At 39.0% G+C, this 20,525-nt stretch overlaps 1 protein-coding gene across 2 annotated transcripts in view; it reads right to left on the bottom strand.

Annotated features, from left to right (window-relative positions):
- Positions 1 to 2,287: 2,287 nt before the first annotated feature.
- Positions 2,288 to 20,525, bottom strand: part of LOC139688627 (glutamate [NMDA] receptor subunit 1-like) — a 59,418-nt gene continuing 41,180 nt past the window's right edge. The window contains exons 16-22 of one of the 2 annotated variants that reach the window (XM_071586182.1): positions 18,714 to 18,862; positions 18,019 to 18,176; positions 13,371 to 13,543; positions 12,960 to 13,084; positions 12,079 to 12,234; positions 11,107 to 11,262; positions 2,288 to 4,948 (exon numbers count right to left, since the gene is read on the bottom strand). In XM_071586182.1, the coding sequence (XP_071442283.1) occupies positions 4,781 to 4,948; positions 11,107 to 11,262; positions 12,079 to 12,234; positions 12,960 to 13,084; positions 13,371 to 13,543; positions 18,019 to 18,176; positions 18,714 to 18,862 (1,085 nt within the window). In that variant the 3' untranslated portion in view covers positions 2,288 to 4,780. The remainder of the gene's footprint in view (positions 4,949 to 11,106; positions 11,263 to 12,078; positions 12,235 to 12,959; positions 13,085 to 13,370; positions 13,544 to 18,018; positions 18,177 to 18,713; positions 18,863 to 20,525) is intronic. The other variant, XM_071586183.1, reaches the window with a different exon arrangement.

The following is a 20,525-nucleotide window of genomic DNA, read 5'->3' as shown; positions in this document are numbered from 1 at the left end:
GTCTTAAGAACACTGAAAATTTTATCCAGCAATTTTCTCTCCATGACATGGAATCACTGGCACTAACTTTAAAAATTTGAACTCAAATGATTGATGGTTTTAATAAATTATAGGAAATTTACAAAAACTCAAAAAGACAGAAAATGTAGAAAAAAGAATTTGATAAAACTAGTCTGTCTCAAAAATTTCTAGAAAAGTATGTTCAAATCAGACCAAGCCTATGTTACTGTGTGAATTTAATGCTATTTATGCAAGAAATTTAAAGAGCCCTCACTCCTTACCATTTTGGCATGTTTGGTCCCCAAGCAAATTAATTTTCAGATGTATACACTATCAGGATAAACACCTGGCTCTTTTAATCAGAAATAGAAATATTTTTTTGGGTAGATTATTCTTATTTTTAAATTTTTTATGAAATCCTTTTCATTTGATGCACTTCTCCCACCATTTCTTGAACACTTTTAAGCTGCCCACGAAGTGACAGTTCAAAAGGTTCTCAAATTAGGCATCTGTGTTGGCGATGGCTTCCTCGTTATACATGAATTGTTTTCTGTCCATCCATTTTCAAGTTAGGAATATAAAAGGCCAAACTGGGTGAATACAGTGGATGTTGTAATAATAATTTAAACTTTAATTCCACAATTTTCACCTGTGCATTGTCTTGATGGGAGAGTATTTTTTTCTGCAGCAAATAAGGACTTTTTTATTGATTTCTTTGCTCAACCAGTGCAATAATCTCCATATATCATTTGCCCTTTTTGCAAGTAATTGATAGAGATAATTCCACATGTGTCCCAAAAAACCATGACCATCAAGTTGATTTCAGTTTTTGCCTGCTTTAGGGCTAGGATTGCCTTTATAAACCCACCGTTAAGCCTATTCCTTTGTTGCTGGAATATAATAGTTCATCCACAGCTATGAATTGACCCAGAAACTTGTCAGGATTACGATGGGAAAGGAGACCAAACCAGCCTCCAAGTCAACCACTCGATCATTTTCATTCTCCACTTTGAACAAATGTGGCAGCCATCTTGCTGCAATTTTTATAGCAATTTTTTGTAAAAATTGAAAACACTACCTTGTCATATAACTGTGGCATCTATAATTTTGCAAACTTTGATTTGCTTATCATTCCGAAGCATATAATGGGTTTCGTCAATCATTTTGAAGGAAGTACTTCCACTGGACCTCATAATTGTTGTCCCTTGTTTGTGGATGTACAGCCATTTTAAAAACCAATTGTGAACAGTGGCAATCTCAGGAGCAGACGTACCATGAACTTCATCCAACTCAGCTTTGATCTCTTATGGTGTCAAGATTTTTAAATTGAAGTGTTTAATCATTGCATAGAATTCATTTTTCTAAATAAACAAAAGCTTGTTGCTTCACTCGGCTGTGAAAATGAAACCGCGCAATGGAATTTGTTGAAGCTTAAGCAGCAATCTAGTGAAAGATGAAGTTTAGTAAAAGAAAACTTTTTCTGATAATACGAGAGCCATCTCTTGGATTTTCTCAGGAAACACTCTGGAGGTTTCATTGATTTAAGAACCCATGTGTGGGATATCTTGCATGTTCTCACCTACACGTTACTTGCAGAATAGGGCAGGGTTTCAATCATTGAGGCAGAGAATCAGTTGTCAAAGGATTAGTCGTTGGATGAAGCATGATGTTGGTATGAAATAATTAAGGAAGGTTGGAAATTTAGTGGAGTAATTGTGATTATTTATGTGAAGGAAAAGGATGATGGTTTCCCTTAAAAATTCCTAAGAGTGGATTTGGATTAGATTCACTCTAAGAAGATCAAATTCATCATTGAAGTCAAATAAGGCCATAGGGGTAGACAACATTCCCATGGAACTATTATGGTTTAGGAAAAGTTGTCATGGATTAATTTGTAACATTTATTAGGGATAAAATTGGCTGGACGATTTCATCCAATTAGTTTTAGTTCCTATGTCAAAAAATATAAAGGCACCCAAATGTGAGGACTAAAGAACAATAAGCTTGATGTTGCATGCAGATGAAATGGTTCATGGAATCATCTACTAAAGGATGGAGAGCAGGGCAAATGACTACAAGGGGTGATCAGTTGTTAAGAGAGACATGGGAGTTGTTGCTGTACCATTTGGTAGTTTTTGTATGTCCAAAACCTACCTTAACTGGTAGATTACAATTAATAATGTGTGCTTGTGTGTATATACACACACACATATATATATATACACACACAGTTAGTTTCCAGAATACTTCTAATTTCATTTCATTTCAATGCAAGGAAGAAATAATACAACTTCTTTTTGAACACATTTAAACTGATTTAATTCAACTGTTTTTTAATTTTCTTTTTGCAAATCAATCCACAATGATTTTCTTTCAATATAATTCTCTTTTTATTCATTATTTATCAATTTATTTTACATATGTGGCCTAACTTTCATTTCTCGAGGTTTTAATTTTGTGAAACGGTAAATGAAGAGTGAGGTGCATTATTTCGTTAATACGCACCAGTCCGATTGTGGAATATTTAAGGAGCACTGCAGCGGCATGTAATATGGGTTGGCTCTATTTAAATCAACATGTCCGTCCCACAATTTTTGCTTCTGAACCAATTAACCCACTGAGCCCGATGGCAAAGCAAATTACGGTCGCTGTTTGGGCATTCGTGTTTAGGCTAAGCACTCTTCTCCGGTCCTTCCTGGTCGTGCTCTTCAGACAGCTGGGCGAGTCCTTTCGATCAGATTGCCTATGCGCTGAATTCCATCCCATGTACTCAATCACTCGCTTTGGAGGATAGTTGAGGATTTCAAATTGGCTTTTTCATTTCTCATTGATGCGAAACATTCATTCCTCTTCAATGGCCTATCATTAAAATCTCCCACTTTCTAAACTCACTTTCATAAGTTAGTTAAGCTAAGACCACGCCCTGTCCTCAGGCCCCTGAAGACATGGTAAAACCATTTCTTGAAAATTAGAACTTCTTAAACAGGTGAAAATTGTGAGGTTCCAATTATTTTTCATTCTTTTTGAGAAAAGTATTCTAAACCATGCTTCAAATCCACCAGGCACCACCATCATATTCATCATTTTTCCCTGAAGTCAAAGTGGAAAGAGTTTGAGATAACACGACACCGTTTCAACTATTAGATGTCTGTGGAGCACGTCACTTCATGTTCTGCAATGAAGAGAATCCGATAGGGGCCCTTGCAGGGTGCACGCCAACTCACCAAGTTCAAGGTAATGCAAATCCTCGTGTCGCCGGGGGCCTCTGCATGCGTGGAGGCAAGGTGTTCCTCGGTTCTCGGCTCACTTCTCGATTTCGCTGACGGGGAAAGGAGTCGAGTACCGCTGGCATCATTGGTCTTTCTGTCATTGCATCAAACAGCCGATACCTTAAGTCAACGCCACAACCCCATCTCTTCGACATTAAACTCTCCATTTACACATTGCATTGAAATATAGCAGACAGAATTCGCAAGTTGGTACACTGTTTCTCCTCAATGTAATACTTATTCATAGATTAAACCCTGTCATTTATTTTCTGATGTCCGAGTTTCAGCATACGCCCGACCCTCATTCTCGCCTGGCATTTGTCTCGTAGTATGCGTAATTCGATCGGTTCCCAGTTGCCAAGGGGTCATCCCCAGGCGGCACTTCTGAAGTCAGCATTGCCTCTTGGAGAGCCCTTCGGAACACCGTTCCTCGAAAGCTACGGGCTCGGTAGAGCCAGTCACTTTCTCTCCTTCAAAGGATATCTGACTCTGGGGTCTTCTTAAAATTTGTAAATTGGGCAAGATCTCGGAGAATAATTTATTTGTATCCTTTGCATCAACGTCTCCACATTCATCCAAAAATGCTAGTTTTACATGGCACTTGATTAATTAGTTTCCACCGAAGATACTTTCTGAACTCATTCTTATTTGGCGCACATTGTGCTATTCATGTTCAGACAAATGTTAGGGATGTTACTAACTGAGATGCAGAACTGGGCGCACTAGTTAAGTGTATGGTTGTCAGAGAGGACAGCGGGCGAAAGGGATGGCGGATGACCCTCCATTGGTGCTGAGGGACCGCCAAGAGAATACGAGGGGGTGTTCGCATCCGAGATGTGATTTTCGAGGATGACAAGGGAAATGTGAAGTTGCGCAATGCAAACCGTAAAATGTGTATAACTGGGCAATTTAATTTTTGCACATTGACCGGGATAACAGAAAATCAGGCGACACATCGAGCCTTTGATCTTCTCCCTCCATTCATACAAGAGAAAGTTAATCGAAGGGAAGTGGTCTCCATGCCTAAAGGCAAAGTTTTCCCCCTGCTCAGCTGCACTGAAATACACGTTTTCCATTCATGATAAAAATTAGCATGGATAAACCACCGATTATCATGCACTCTAGATTCCAAATCCTTACTGAATTTATTACCTTATTGGCTCAGCAAGGTCGTGGAATAATAATTTGTCCAAAAACCTCTAAATTTGTTTTCTTACGCCTCCCTTGTCTGTATAGTAACATCTGCTATTAAATATTAGAACAACATTACAGTTACATCGTATTATGAAAATTAGCGAGTAAGTTAATCACCAGGAAGAAACATTCATAATATCTGAACTGAAACAAGTTCCGAGACTATAGGAGTACTTTTGTTCTCGTACAGAAAATTTCTGCGCATTTGATTAGAAAAAAGTCGATGAGCTGACCAAATAATATTGATAATCTTATCGCTAAGAATTCTTCCTTGGCGGGGAACCAAATTCATGTGCCTTCTTCTCCCTCCATCCCGCTCACACGATGAGGTCCGTGGGCGAGGGGAGGCGACGCGGCGAAGGGTTGGAGAAAAGGGGACTACCGTCGTCGGAGCCCGTGATGGCAGACACCCGCATGCCCCCGGCCGCGCGAGGCGAGCGCTGCCGCAGAAGGTCGGCTGCCGCCGCCGCCGAGCCCACGCCACCCTGCCGCCGCGGAGAGAGGTCACAGGTCAGCTGAGTGCCCTCGTGATAAGTGCATCAGTTTTCACACAAGGTTTCATATTATCCTGTACAATCACACTTTGAAATGAAATAAATCGGGCTAACAGTTTGCTCAAACTAAAAAGAAACCCATGTGATTCGTTCATACCCTCGAATTGTACACATACTTCTGAAATGTGGCAAACACAGTTCCAGAGGGTTATCCCATATATCCCATTTGAGCTGGAATATTTATTTTGTCATGGCTAGCTAGACATTTGTGCTGAATAGCTTTCAGGGCCAACAGGCTGGAAGTGAGAATGTATTTGTGAGGACTGCTAGTAGTCAGTCAGCAGAGTTGGCATTCCATAAAAGTGACTCTCCTAGCATTTAAACGACCCCATGCTTTGTTGGAACCAATAGTATATCCTAATGTGAGCAATAATCAAACGTACACATGCATACACATATTCTCTTTTTCTCTGTTGCAGGTCCAAGGATTTTCATGCAAAGGCCCATTTTATGCTTCATAACTGAGAAATTCACTTATCTAGGTCTCAAGTTTGGATAAATTTAGCTATGAGTTAGTTAGTTATAAATGCAGATTAGGTGAATGGTTGCATACACAAAATCTAAACCAAAGGTACATTCATTTCACTTTATGTCATAGACATGTTGGCCTTTGTCTGTTTGTTTACTTCTGGAAAGATTTTGCCTTTTAAGTTTTGATGTCCTCTGGTACTTACAAAGGTGTTGCATAACAGTATCTGAAAACTTTTTGATGTATTCAGTTAAAAATATTTCAAAATAACCTAGATTTGAATTGAAACATAAGTAGTTAATTCTTATAGACAAATAAAGAAAAATCATAGTAATTCAAAACATTTATCTCAGGATCATCAGTATTTCAATCCTAGAATTGTTTACTGCAACCCTCAACTAGCTCTAGTTTCTCTCCTCGAACTGTTTATATCTGCCTTCACCTTGCTTCTCTCTTCCACACATGAGGCTTTCACTGTTCTTCTGGTCAATGCTCATATTATATTCTCCAAGTGCTCAGTCCATAGCATTCAGAGTTGCCTGCACATCATCTCAAGCTTTTGCAAATACTGTGATGTCATCTGCAAACCAGAGAATGCTAACGTCTTTGTCATCTACCTTGACTCCTTTGATGTCCACTAGTTGGGCTTATTTTATTGCCTCTTCTAGATATACACGTATGCTTCATAGTCCTGGCATGAGGTTGCATCCTTGCCTGACTCATTTGTTTCAAATGGCTTCAGTTTTTCATTTACATGGTTGTAACCCAATGTTTATGGAGGTGATGGGTTATCCTTCAGCCATTGTAGTCCATTCATTCCAAACACTTCCAGTCTCTTGGGCATCTACTTCCATCAAACATTGTCAAGAGCCTTCTTCAGTTTCACAAATGTAACAGATAAATGATTTTTAATTCATATCATATTTTCAGCCACTACTCTCATGACGAGTGTTTCCTTGCTTGCTCTCCTGTTTTTCCTGTATCTAAATTTGGTTTTACATGAGGCTTTGCTCAATTTTTCCTTCTAGTCTTTTTCTAAATATCCAAGCAAGTATTTTCTAAAAGTTCATTTCACACTTTTCATGAACATCATCATCACACTTTTCTAAAAATTCTCATATAGTTTCAATCCCCATAGCAGATATTGATTATTTCTTTGCTTGCACCCCGAGTGCCTTTTTATTTCTTCAGGCCTTTCATAGCTCTGTCAAATTTGCTTCTATATTTATGAGCCCATTTCATCTTCATTTATCATTATTTTTCTTAAATTAAGTCACCTTCAAGGGTTTTGGCCCTTTGGGTAGAGTTCTTCAATGTATTCCTACCATCTCTCCTCAATCTCTTCATCTTCTATTTGTATATTTCCATTAGCAGGTCATTTTAGTGAGAATTTCTTTTTCTTTCTCGTATTTGTCTCTTCACCAGTTTATGAGCTAGGTGGGTAATTAGAAAATTTCTCAGAATGGAATAGAAATAAACGACTTACCTCAGTGAAACTTTTTTTATTTTTCAATGCAGCCTCCCTGTACACTAATTCACTTGGTCCAGCGATGTTCCAATGTCTTGATCCCATCTCAAAAATTAGTTTCCTTCAGGTCTGCAAAATACTGGTCTACTTCAGCTGCTAGTTCTTTGTTTGTGCATCAAGGAAAATTTTGAGCTTAGGAAGAGATGAAAATCTGATGGAGCCAAATCAGGTGAATAAGATGGGTGTGGCAACAATTTGTATCTTAGTTCACATATTTTATCATGGCAACAACACTTATATGTGGGCATGCATTGTCTTGATGAAAGATGACTTTCTTCCTTGCCAAACCTTGCCCTTTTTCATTCCTCTTTTTTTGTAGTTGATCCAGGAGGTTAGCATAGTATTGTCCAGTCATTGTTTGACCAGTGGGAAGGTGATCTATTGGCAGAATTCCTTTTGCATCCCAGAAAACTGGAGCCTTTCCAACTGACTTCATTGTCTTTGCTTTCTTTGGTTGTGGTGAATCAACGTTTAAAATGCTTTGACTGCTTTTTTGTCTGTGGGGTATAGTTGTGGACCCAAATTTCATCTGTGGTCACAAACCGGTGCAGAAAATCCTGTTGGTTGCTCTTAAAATGGGTCAAGCATTGTTCAGAAATTTCCATTTGAATGAGTTTGTGATCTGCATTGAGTCGTGGTCCAATCTAGCAGATAATTTTATCATATTCAATTTCACTCTTAAAATGTGATATGCATGTACAGATTACATCCCTAGAGCTCCAGCGATTTCTCGCACTTTCAGTCGGCGATCCTCCATTACCATTTCATGCACTTTTGCTATAATTTCTGGGGTAGTGGCACATTTTGGGTAAAAACTTCATGGATCATCATCTAAGCTGTTCTGACTAAACTTTAACTCGTTTTTCGATTTAGCAACAGTTGAATATGAAGGAACAGAGTCCCCCAGAGTGTTCTGAGAGTTGGCATGAATTTTCTTTGCTTTCATGCCTTATTTTATGAAGTATTTAATCACTACCAGAATCTCAATTTTTTCCATCTTCACAAATCACTGCATAGGAGCAACAACAGAGAGGCATCTGCACCACAGACATCTTCCTGGAGCACGGATGTAGTATGTGTTTGCTCATAAAGTATTCCATTAAAACTCATACTTATAAAATACCCTATTGCTCTTACAAAATGGGAGACTCATTGAGCTGACATCTGGTGGTATTTCCAAAAACCTTTCAAATTACCCTCATATTTTGCTGTTGCCCTTCTTTAGGCTTCCATTGATTTCCTTGCAGCATATCGACCATGCTTTAGCCTTCTTGCTCTCTCATGTTGCTTGGTTCTGCCATTTTTTATGAATGATTTCCTCAGTTTCATTTCTTGGATTCTTGTATTTCCTTCTTTTCACTATGCGATTTCTTTCTTATTTGAGCTCTAAATCCACGGCTGCTTCGATATCATCAACGTACTCAAGTTGTTCATCTGCTATTTTGATTATTATATTCTTTATTTCCTTCCATGTTTCTTCTATGCAAGTCTTATTTATTTGTCTGTTGATGGTTCCGGTCAACTTTTCCCTTGCTTACTTTTCTTCAAGTGTCTTTTTGTTTCATATCAATTCCTGAGTACTTTCTTCATCTTCTTGTGTCGCAGTTAGCTCTGTCCATGACCACCAGGATGTGATCTTTATTTATAAACTGGCCGCAAAAATTGCTCAAATATTGGAGATAGTTTTTGTTGTTATGGAAACTTAGAATTGAACACTTTAGCTTCCATCAATTGGCTTAGAACATCCTTTCATTAAATGAAAGGTTGAATAGTTTCTCATGTGACTTGTTACGTCAACTGCTGCTGGTGTTGTGATTTTTATATCTTACTCTTTGAGCATGTGTGGTAATATTATAGGTATGCATATCTTTTTGATGATAGAGGGATGAAAGTAGTCTACAAAGCGTATAGTATTTTCATGAGACTGTTACATGAATGCCCATGAATTAAACAGAATAACAAATGCTTGCAGAACTTCTTCCCAGAGTGTCATAGTTTGAGAAAATCAAATGAATAATGTTATCATATCACTAAAGTATGTACTGTAACATATGTATTTTAAGAAAGCTATGAATATACAAGGTGGAGACAAATTTCATAAAATTTCAGGCAAATCAGTAGTTTTCAAGGTCCATGTAAAGCCAGAAAGGTGCCACCACTGGTGTAATGTAGTGATTTTCAGATAGTGGCATCTCTTAAGGTAACACAAACCACATTTCAGCCAGTTTGGTTTTTTGCTCTCAGTTTGTTTGAATTGTATAAGTCAAATGATTTCCAAAAACATGAATATTAGAGAATTGCATGTGCATACAAAACCTTATTTTATGAATGGTAAATTTCCTCCGGAGACTTGTGAGAAACTTGAAAAACATTATGGTGAATACTCTGGGCCATTGATTAGAATGGTTTATTAGCAGTTTCAAAGTTTTCAGAGTGGCCTCACAAGCAAGAGTGACACTGAACCTTCTGAACACCCTCTTGAGTTTGGCACTCCTGAAATTCTGGATGAGATCCATGATGGATGATAGAAGAGTGAAGATGCGGCAGATTACCAATACTTCAGGCATCTTGAGTGAAAGGGCACATAATATTTGGCATTAATGTTTGAACATTAGACATGTCCCCTAGGTGGGTGCTAATGGGATGGATCATGTGATGTATTCCAAGGTCGGCTTTCCATCAGTTTCAGCTAACTCCACAGGGCATTACACATTGTTTCATCACTGTGGAAGAAACATTGGTACACCCTTACATGCCTGAAACAGACAGATGGAGCAGTTCGGGCAATGGGTTGGCAGGGGGGAGTCCATGACAAGGAAAGCCAAGCCCATTGGCTCATCTGGAAAGGTTTTGCTGACTTTTCTTTGGGGTATCACCTTACCTGGGAATAATTATCTGAATTTCATAATATTCCAATTACTATGAACAAAGGTACCAGGCACATTTAAATTAAGGGCCTTTTCTAATATTTAAATATTGACATATCAGAACAAAGTTCTATGTATGCAGTGCCATCTATTAGGATTAAAGAAGTTGAGAAAAGACACGAAGAAACTGTAATAGGGTGCATGGTTTTGTATGAAACCAAAGCATGGCTATTAAAGCAAGATAACAAAATGCTTTTGAGGTCCATGTGTGCCGAAGGATAGAAAATGTTAAATGGATGGATAAGAATCAAAAGAAGAATACTGGAGATGATGTTGGAGGAAAGAAGGTTATTAAAAGAAATCTAAAGAAGGCAGGAAAGATTGATACAGGGCAATTTGATTGGCAATGGAATTCTGAAGACTGATAGATGTTAGGCCATTCATTGAGATTGGGGCAGGAAAAGAGAGGCATTATGGATGGAATAAAGGGGATGGTACGTGTATTGGTAGGATTTTAAGAACAGTGTGTTGCAGTATGTATTTGCAGGTTTTTTCTTAATAGATGAGTCTAAGAGATGCAGGATTCTGTGTCCCTCCAACTAGAACTGTAAACAGAAAAGTTCAAGAACAAACAAAGGACTGCTCTTTTTGCCCATGGCATGACTCTGGAAGCACACTGCACACTGGTATTCTAAAGTAGGAAGGGAATGGGATTAGAACAACCTATTTAATGCAAATATTCCTGTCAGTCTTACCTAATGATATAAAAATATCCTAGAACTCAGATTTAAAAATCTGTTATATTTGTAATATATCATCAAAACCCTTGCATAGCCTTGGATATTCACAAGAGCTATAGCTTTAAGGCATTCAAATGCCACTGTTTCAAATCCAGTATGGGGGATTTGATGTGAAATTGGACAGTACATAACCAGAGGGTGCGAGGGTGGCCAAATGTAAAATTTCCTAAAAAATCATATTCCTTCATAGAAAACGGGGAACCTAAATTGTTACCATTCTGAGAAAAGAAGAGGCAAGAACAGTATCTCCAGCTGATAGCTCTCTATTGCACTCATGCTCTCATTTTCTCATTGGAAATCAAAATTTTGAACAGCCCTAATGGTAAATGAATTTTCAGTGCATCCTTGAAGGTCACTCTGGGGCAGATGTGTTTGAAATAGAAAAGATGAAGATAGCATTGATGCTGGGTCGATGTGAATCTCACCACAGAGGTGGGTGCCAGTCCAATAGGGTTTCCAATAGGTGACCTGGAGGCACTCCCCGCCATGTTCTCATTGATCCCGTTTGACTTGATGCGTCGCTGTTGCATCTGCTGCTGTTGCTGAGCGGCAATGGTGGCTCGGAGGTTGCGCCTCTTCTTCTTCCGCAGCAGGGAGAAGTAGGGAAACACACCATTTACACACCACACATGAATTAATTAATTTTAAGAATCCAGCCATGTGAAAGGAACCCTCCTGGAAGAGAGCGGACAAAGCTAGAACTTCCTCCCTCCACCCCTCTTCTCCTCATCCCTCCCCCTTTCCCTTTCCCCTCATTTTTGAGCAGGCTGTTAAGTTGTAATGTTGTGAGATTGCAGAGTTAAATTTAATTTAAGAATACCAAGAACTATTTCATGATTCCCATAAGGACACCGGCTAACGAAATACATTGCAATGTTTACCCCATGATGGTATATTACACGAAATATATTTCCTCAAAATAGAGGAAATTAAATGAGTGAATGATGATGAAAGCAATTGCATGAGGTAAAAAGGCACTTTTAAAAGCCAAGGTTGATGACTTAAGAAATATAGTGGCAAATGCAGAATACCTTAGATCCCTGTTCTTTTCTTTGTTTAGTGGTTCCCACAATTGTCCTGTCTTCACAAAACTATAACCTACATTATCAGTAGTAGTCTACTAATTAAGTTTTATCATTTACATTTCTGGGATGGTCAGAGATTGATCATCAATACTCTTCTCAGCTCTGTCCAAAAAGACACAACCTCACACCCACACCATGTTAAGGTGATCTTCAGTTTTGCATACTTTCTGACTCCCTTCATTATGTCCAAGATGAACTTGTTCTTTTCCTCCCCCTACCTTGCTGGTGTGACTTTCTCCCCATTGGTGCCAGCAAAAACCATCACATTCCATCCACTGTGACCTTGCTTGACACCGGAGCTGATCCACTCACCTCAACAGCACCCCGCCACTTGTCAGCGGCATGGCGTGCCAGCTCAAGCCTCTTCTGGCGCCGAGCATGGTGTTTCTTGTATGCCACCTCGATGACTATCAGTGCCACGCCACCCACAATGCCCGCGGCCACCAGGATGAACACACCAGCCATATTCTGAGAGGGGACAGAAAATAGGTCATCTCAAGGAATACTACATGTGTAATGGCTGCAGAGTGCACTCTGTGACAAAAGTATAAAATATTATATTTGGAAAGCCATTATGAGTGATTGATATTTGAAGTGAAAAAATTCTCTCAGAGAGAATACTTGCTCTGGAGCAATGTAACTCATCAGTCACATAAGTGCATTTTGACATTGGCCAACAAAATTTTTAATTAAATTCAAAGTGAATGATGAATTTCCTAATTTTTCATAAATACAGGATTTTTTCAGGTCACTACAGAAATGTGCCACCATTAGTAACTATACTTTTGTAAGAAGAGAGGAGATACTCTAAATTTTCTCTGGAAATATTTCTTTACCCAGAAAATAAAGCTTTTTTGAGCTTTCTTGCAATGGAATCGTAGTGTTTCTGCTTAATTAATCATTCACGATGATGTGTCCTTTCCTCACCGATATCAAAATATGTTTTCATAATGCGGCATACCCTGATCAGCCCACTCTCTGTATTCCCACTCCCAATTAAAATCTACTTCCTCTCATATGATCATGGAAAAAGGCAAATCACCCAAAGAAGAACGTGGGTTTCAGTGTTACAGCTCTCATTTGCCCCAATGGTCACTAAAAGTTGCCGATTCACGAAGCAACTGGATCACATGGAATGAATTCATCCAGCCCACCACCTCCCCTCTGACCGAAGAAGGGAAGGACCCATGCACCTTAAGTCCCAGCGTGTTTGGCGTCTTCTCACTTGTATTGGCGCCATCGCAATGGCTGCCCATGGGGCCAATGCCATCCCCTTGCTGGAGCACCCACTTATTGTCCAGCCGCTCCATGAAGCCACCTGCAGAAGGAGGGAATTCAGCAGTGAGTGGTGCAAGTGGAGAAGATAGATAGAGTGGTGGGAGATATCTTTCCTTTTGCATGAAAGGATGTACTCAAAGAGTGTTAAATATAAATACATCCCTATGTTATAATTTAAGAAAACAATGCAAGCATTAGTGGTAGGTATTTATTATGAGTAAAATCACAGATTATTCTTTTTCCATTTTGTTTAATAATAACATTGCTGCAATTTGAGGGCTGCCTACAGTAACTTGAGGATGCAAACACCAAAAAGTATTGCTTACTCTCATGGAAGTCGAGAATAGCCAAAGTGACTGCATCTGCCCAAGGTGACCCCTTCTGCAGTCCAACACCATATCCGGATCTCCCGAACAATTCCCCAGCTGTGACCAACTCACAGTCCATGGCCGCTTCAAATTCCAGTCGGGAGCTGTCCCATATGAACGCCATTAATTTCCTAGGGAAAAAGTGAAGTATGGGATAAAATCTGAATAAAGTGAGTCAAGACCATATGCAGGGAACATACTGTTGGATGGTAGCAAACTTTCCCACCTGTGAATAATCCGAAGGTTGGTATGACAGGAAAGAGAAGAGTCCCTCCTCATGGGAAAAAATAAGGTAGATGAAATTCACACTCTTACACCAAGAGGCAACTCTTTTCCCAAATTAAGTCTTACACACTAGACTAAAACGTTCAGCAAAGTACAAATAGTTTGAGTTTTAATTTTCAAGTTTATGATCTATTTGTGAAATCCTAAAAATCATTCTTTCATATTGAAGGGGCAGTTTTTGTGTTGTTGTAGTTCTGGTACATTTAGCACATGGGCCATTTCTCCTCATGAATCTCTCATACTGTGATGTGGTCCCAGGAAAATCTGCAATTGACATACTTATCGCTAATTTTTTTGCTAAAATTTAAATCATTTTTGTTGAAACAGTAACTATTCATTCTTCCTGTGATTTATGATCCAGTTCTCAACATGTTCCTCAAGCTTTGGCCATTTAGAAGCACATGAAGGTAAACTTTTTTATTTTCTACATGCATTCACTGAATCAAACTTCCACTTCCTCTATTCTCATATCATCTTATCAGTTGGAAGTGGGCCAAAATACCTATCAGCAGCCCTGTTTCTGTTTTTGGAAGCAAAATTCATGACTTCAAGTTGAAATGCAATACTGGATGACAATATTCTCTCTTAACATCCCAATAGATTATTTTTATTTCAAATTTTAATGCAACACTTAGAATGATGGGAGGAATAAAGTATGCTGGATTGAAGAAGGGCTTAATGCCTCTCTTCAATTCAGCATACTTTCGTTTGAGGTCAGGTTGTGTTTTGTGGGAGAGGCAAAGGAATTAAGCACTGTTGTGTAGCCTGTCTCCATTCAAGACCTACCTTCATTGGTTGATTACCAATAATAATAATAATAATAATTTAAGTATACCTCCTCTCTGATTGGCTGAAAATTCAATTACCTCAACATTTTCTTCAATGGTATAGTTTTAGTCCACACCAATCAAAATAAAAATCAAAATACCTACCACCTTAAAGTACTTCTTGAAGTTCCCTAACAATTAATTGCAACTGTGCTGTTTTACCCTTGCTCTTGATATGCTTGTAAAGACAGCTTGGGAAGGCAGCAGGCTGTAGCCAGAGCATGTGATGGGAGGCTGCTTGTTTTGCAAAATAGGTATGAATACCCCCTCTACCCCTTTGGTCTTTCTTCCTCAGTCCCTACTGGTACTCCTCTCCATCAGCATTCTACTAGAGCACTATCGGCAGACCTCAGGTGAACTTTCTGGTCGCTTCAATAAGCACTTGTAGCGGAAATTCACTAAAAACCAACACAATTGCTTGCGGTCTTAGATAAATTATTTTTGGCTTTTTGAAATTGATGAACCAGGGTTTGCTGGACAAAAGATGAAGTCTTGTCTCTCGAATTAAAAAAATCAAAGAAAGGTTGTACATATCCACAAACAATTTCATGAAAAGGCCTCTACATTTGCCATAGAATATGCCTGGAAAATAGCCAGATATCAAATTTCTAACATCATACAAGTATGTTTCTATTTACTTTCTTACATATGCCGAAAGCAGCATATCAGTATGTCAATTTACATCAGGGAAAAGGTTTGCGAGAATGTAGTTGGTGCAACGGCCCCGGATAAAAGTCCTGTTTTCCAATGGATGACTGAACTGTATGACCTCAGGCTCAAGCAAAGGGGAGTCATATCCCTTCACCCCCTTTCCTTGCCATTCAGAGTAGCCAATTCTTCAAATCCAAACACTGGACCCTGAAAATGCATATATTTATTCTCTGGCCTCAGGGCATATCCTTTTTCTATTCATAAAAAATTAGCAGATCCAAGAGTAGATAACGTTTCTGCTTTCAAGGTCTCCGGACTTTATGAGAGGTACCTGACCTTTGGTTTGTCCTTGTGACAGTGATGGAGGATATTAGTGGCTTTCAGAATGTTCATTATATATTTCAGAGTGTATGTGAGAAATCCAATTCATATGCGCAAGTTCTCTTAGTCTGAGGAAAAAGAGTATTTTCAGCCATTGGAATAATGGCACTCTTCATTGATTGCCCCTCCTGAGATCTCAGTTCTGCACTGACACATAAATTAACCTAAATTTATAATGATAATGAAACATTGCTGATTTTCTGGAAGTTATCCTATGGGCCTTAATTTATAGCTTTTTCTATTGTTTTGAGTTATTTTAATTAGCTTATGGTCACTCATCTTTGCCCCAATGGAATCCATGAAGCCCGCTGACTGCAGTAGTAATGGATTCCGGTATGTTCTGCAAGATGCATGCTTTCAGGTCAAATCGTTAAATTAGGAGCAAATCATGATGACAAAAGCTAACTTAACGATAATGCAATGTTGTTAATGACCATCAAATAACATCTTACTTGGCTTTCCTCCATCTATCATAGCATGATTCATCGAAGTGCCTATGTTTCGAGCAAATATCTTCTCCCAAAGACATTTGTATCGGGCATTAAATGAAAAATAACACAATCAAGCAGCCATCTCTGTATGAAAACCATGTTCATACTGATTTAACGGCAGTTGTCTTATGGCGTGATACTCTATTAGTTCAATATACTGAATGTGAATGCCCCTTCAATGCACACACACAATATGTGAGGCAAAATCTTTGCTTTATTGTACAATACAAAAGCACAATAGGTATGACATGATCCTAGCCATCAATACACCAAACTAATTCTACCTACATGCCAAAACACGTTGAAAGCTTTTCTCAGCCTCAGTCTGTATTGTGGAACAACGGTCTTTCCAACATTGCAGTCAGTGTCTTTAGATCAGAAATATACTCCCAGCAATATGGACCAACGTTGAGGAAATCGCGGAAAACTTGGCCCTTTAATAGCTGCTCACTGCAGAAGCCTTCACAAGGAACACATTGAAAATTGTTCATTTAAATAATTTTTAATTTAGTCTTGTCAAATTAAAATATGTAAAATGCAAAAGTCACTTATCCTTTGACTGCATCTACCTATTTTCTGGAAGAATAATATTAATTCTCTGAAATTCCAGATTTTACTGCTGTAAACCAGGTGCTTTCTAGGTATTTACAGGTGCCAAGGTTTTTCTGATTTCTGGGATTTCCTGGTTTCCAACAATTAAAGATACACACTGCCCACAGTTGTTGATGCACACCACATTCTTTGGGTGAACACGCTCCTGAAGATCAGTTAAGGGTGAGGGGCAAGTCATCTCTGTTTTGCTAGCATCAGGTCTAGCTAATTCCAAGAAACATTGTTCCAATGAAAGTTATTTAATTTCAGAAGTTATGGTGAAACATTTTCCTAACTGGGTAATATGCTAACATCTCACACTGTGAATGCGTTATATAGGTACAGAATATCTGATAAAATGTTTGCTTTATTTTCTTGATTGCAATTCAAAGTTTTGAGAAGCTTCAAGAAAAGAAAGTGTGCTTCAGTGGCAAAGGCCCATTTCCCTTGACAATTACGAGGGTCATCCGGAAAGTAGTACCCGTTCGTGCCGCATGAAGTGCTGACGACGCGAGTAGCCGCTGGACGAGGTCAGATAGCTTCAGTGGCTTGTCTGCCTTCTCTGAGCCAAGTTGCGTGACGCTAGCATTGCCTGTGTTGTTTCTGTGATTGTTTACAATGTTTAAAAATATTGAGAACGCCGCCAGTTGTGAAGTGAGGGCAGTGATTAAATTCCTCAATGCAAGAAACGTTCGCCCATGTGATATTCATCGCCAATTAAAGGAGGTGTATGGAGACAATGTAATGGACGAGTCGTCTGTTCGGCGGTGGTGTCGCAACTTCAACATGGGGAGGGGGAACACACACGACGATGAGCGTTCGGGGAGACCGTCTGTCATTACAGACCAACTGGTGAGCTCAGTTGACGAATTCGTGAGGAACGATCGGCGCGTCACAATTGATGACATCTGTGAGCATTTTCCCAATGTTTCTCGAACAATTGTTCATGAAATTGTTAAACACCATCTGCATTATGCAAAAATTTGTGCAAGATGGGTCCCTCGCGTATCTCAATGAGCTGGCGGTGAAGGACTATGCAGCAGGAATACAGAAACTTGTCACACGTTATGACAAATGCCTTAATTTGCTTGGAGATTATGTTGAGAAGTAGTTTAAAGTATCCTCTTTCAAATAAAATTTTTTATGTTTGTTAATATTTACTTTTGTGTCTTTATTTCACGAACGGGTACTACTTTCCGGATTACCCTCGTATTTTGCCGATTGACATCAAAACCATGGCAAATGAAATCCTTTTTCAGCATGCAAAGTCACCCTTGTCCCTCCTGATGCTTGAGATTTTTTGCAGGAAGATTGAAAATCAGACTGATACAATGCATACGCCATGAAGCACAAGAGGAACCCATCAAAACAATGGCATACCCAGCCTTGACATCTCTGATGGCATCCTCTGCCGTGTCATAATTGTTTCCTTCCATGGTGCGATACATGTTGGATAGCTCAACTTGTCGTCGGAAGTACATGTCCACTGCAGAGCCCTTCACTGTTGCACAGGTCAGGTTCTCCATTGTGTTTCGCAGCTGCAAGAAGGAACGGAAATGATGACATTATCCACAAATCTCAGTATTCACTAAAGGAGGCCCATCACCTTTCTGAAGCATTTCACAATTATACTACATTAATGCTTTTTATCTGACATTTCTATGCATTTAAGGTTTACCTACAGATATGCTCAACATTAAAGGATTAAAATTTGAGAACACATGGATTTCTACTAGTCCATTTAGACGTTTTTCACACAACTTTCAACAACCTCTACTTCTTAAAATCGTGATTATCATGGGCAGATAAATTCCCAAATTATTTTTGATCATTGTTCATTTAAATCACTTTTCAACCCAGCACATGCTATTCATTGCTATTTACTCTTCTAATCAATCTAGTATTGCCTTAAACATACTAAATTCCATGACTTTTTATGCTAATTTTTAATGAACATAGAAAAACATTCTTTCGGCATTCATTGGGCCTCAAGATGAATGAGGTCACAGGAGGTATGGCAATGTCAAATGTCATGAGAAGGCGAGGCAGGGGGACTGAATGGTGTAATTTCTTACCCTGGCATCATTGATCCCAGTAAGTTTTGTCTTGGGTCGCTCGAGTACAAGAAAGGCTGCCAGGTTGGCCGTGTATGAGGCCACGATGATCATGGCAAAGCCGGCCCACACCATGCCAAGCACCCGGGCAGAAAAGCTCCGTGGCGTACCTGGACATGCGGCAAGAGAGCACAGCATGCCAACATCAGTTCCTGGGGATATGAACTCCCATTGCCCCAACCCCGTTTCAAATTCCTGCATGGTCAAACCATGAACATTACTTGATTGAACTTGATTTACATTTACTAATTCCCTAACTAGCATCCATTGCACTTTCAATTCAAAACCCATCGCAGTTAGTTGTTAGGATATCTTCTAGTTCCTTGAGTGGTTTGTAATTTAATCTGGTCAGCACAGTGGTAGCAGTAGGTCAAGAGCCAACGAGAACTAAAATTCATTAATTTCATCAGACTTAATGGTTATGAAATAAGTTGGTGCCGCCTTTTGTATCAGGGCCTCTGAAGAGAGATCCTGCAACTCTAGAGATGATTTCTATGCTTGTACATTCCTTATTAACAGGACATATTTTGAGTACACAATGCTCCACTTCAGAGATTCAGCTCACACACTAATGTTATCATAGAAATATACAGGTAAAACATTGCAATTATTTCCGTCGATGACTCTACTATTGATATGTTGACACAATTCATGGGTGGTTGATCTATTGTTGACTGATTGTAATTACAGAAATTAACTCCTCTCACCACTGGAATGCCATGCCTATTTTAATGGCTTGGTCTGAATGTATAATTGTTGATGAGAAAGGTCTTATGTGTGAGAAAGGGCTTCAATTGGTGAAAGTAGGTTTTGGCAGGATACAGACTATACAAAGGTTCATTATTATATTTCCTCACCTCGGCTAACAAAATACAAACAGACATCCAACACTAAAATAAACCTCCTGCAATTTCACAGACTTCCTTACTCTTTTCAGTTTGCCCAACATGCTTATTCTGCCAACCCCTTCATTGCTTGCCTAGCATTTTTCAATCTATCATAGTCTTCAATGTCCCATTTTGAATCAAAATGCCCAACACCCATCTTTCCTGCCTCCTTTGGATTACTCACAACAATTCTCTCTCCTTCCCCTATCATGACCAGCACTTCCGTACTTGTTTTTTCATTCCTAACTCCTTCTCCACACCCACAGTTCAACAGTCTACAAACTTTGTCTTTTTTCAATGAACATGTTTTCACCTTCTTGTGCAGTGCATGCATTTCTTTCATTTGTTAACTTTCCATATCCTCACACTGCATCTTCCACCATGCTTCTTTTACTCTATTAGTTTCCAACCTCAGTTTATTATTCAATTCTTAATCCTCACTTCTACCTAACGCTTATGTTCGCATTCTTCCATTTCCTTCTCTCAACTTTCTTTCTAAGTGGTTTGTTTTGTGGTCCATGGTTTTTGTGTCCTTTCCATACAATTTCTTTGGCTGTTTCTGATATCCCTTATTTCATATTGCCCATTTTTCTTTAGTTTAACCCAGCTCCCTTTCCTCACTTAAGATTTTCTCTGAATTCTGCTGATAGCTGCTAAGCTGCCAACCAACTTCCCTCTTTTATCCTCTTCAATGAGATTGTAAACTTCATTAATAGTAAATCATGATTTGAATCCACATCTACTCCTGGGAAGCTGCTTTATTGACTCCTGGGAAGTTGATTTATTGCTTTTCCTAAATATGTGCCTAACCATAATACAGCGTAACTGATACCTTTCTGAATCCCTAGCCATTTTCAATTGATGCCTATGCCTACTGTGGTGTTTT

This window comes from Hetaerina americana, unplaced genomic scaffold (genome assembly GCF_022747635.1).
Source record: "Hetaerina americana unplaced genomic scaffold, ioHetAmer1.1.p SCAF_21, whole genome shotgun sequence".
Taxonomy (NCBI): Eukaryota; Metazoa; Arthropoda; class Insecta; order Odonata; family Calopterygidae; genus Hetaerina; species Hetaerina americana.
Note: the sequence above shows the minus strand (reverse complement) of the source record. Positions and strands in the feature narration are given on the sequence as shown.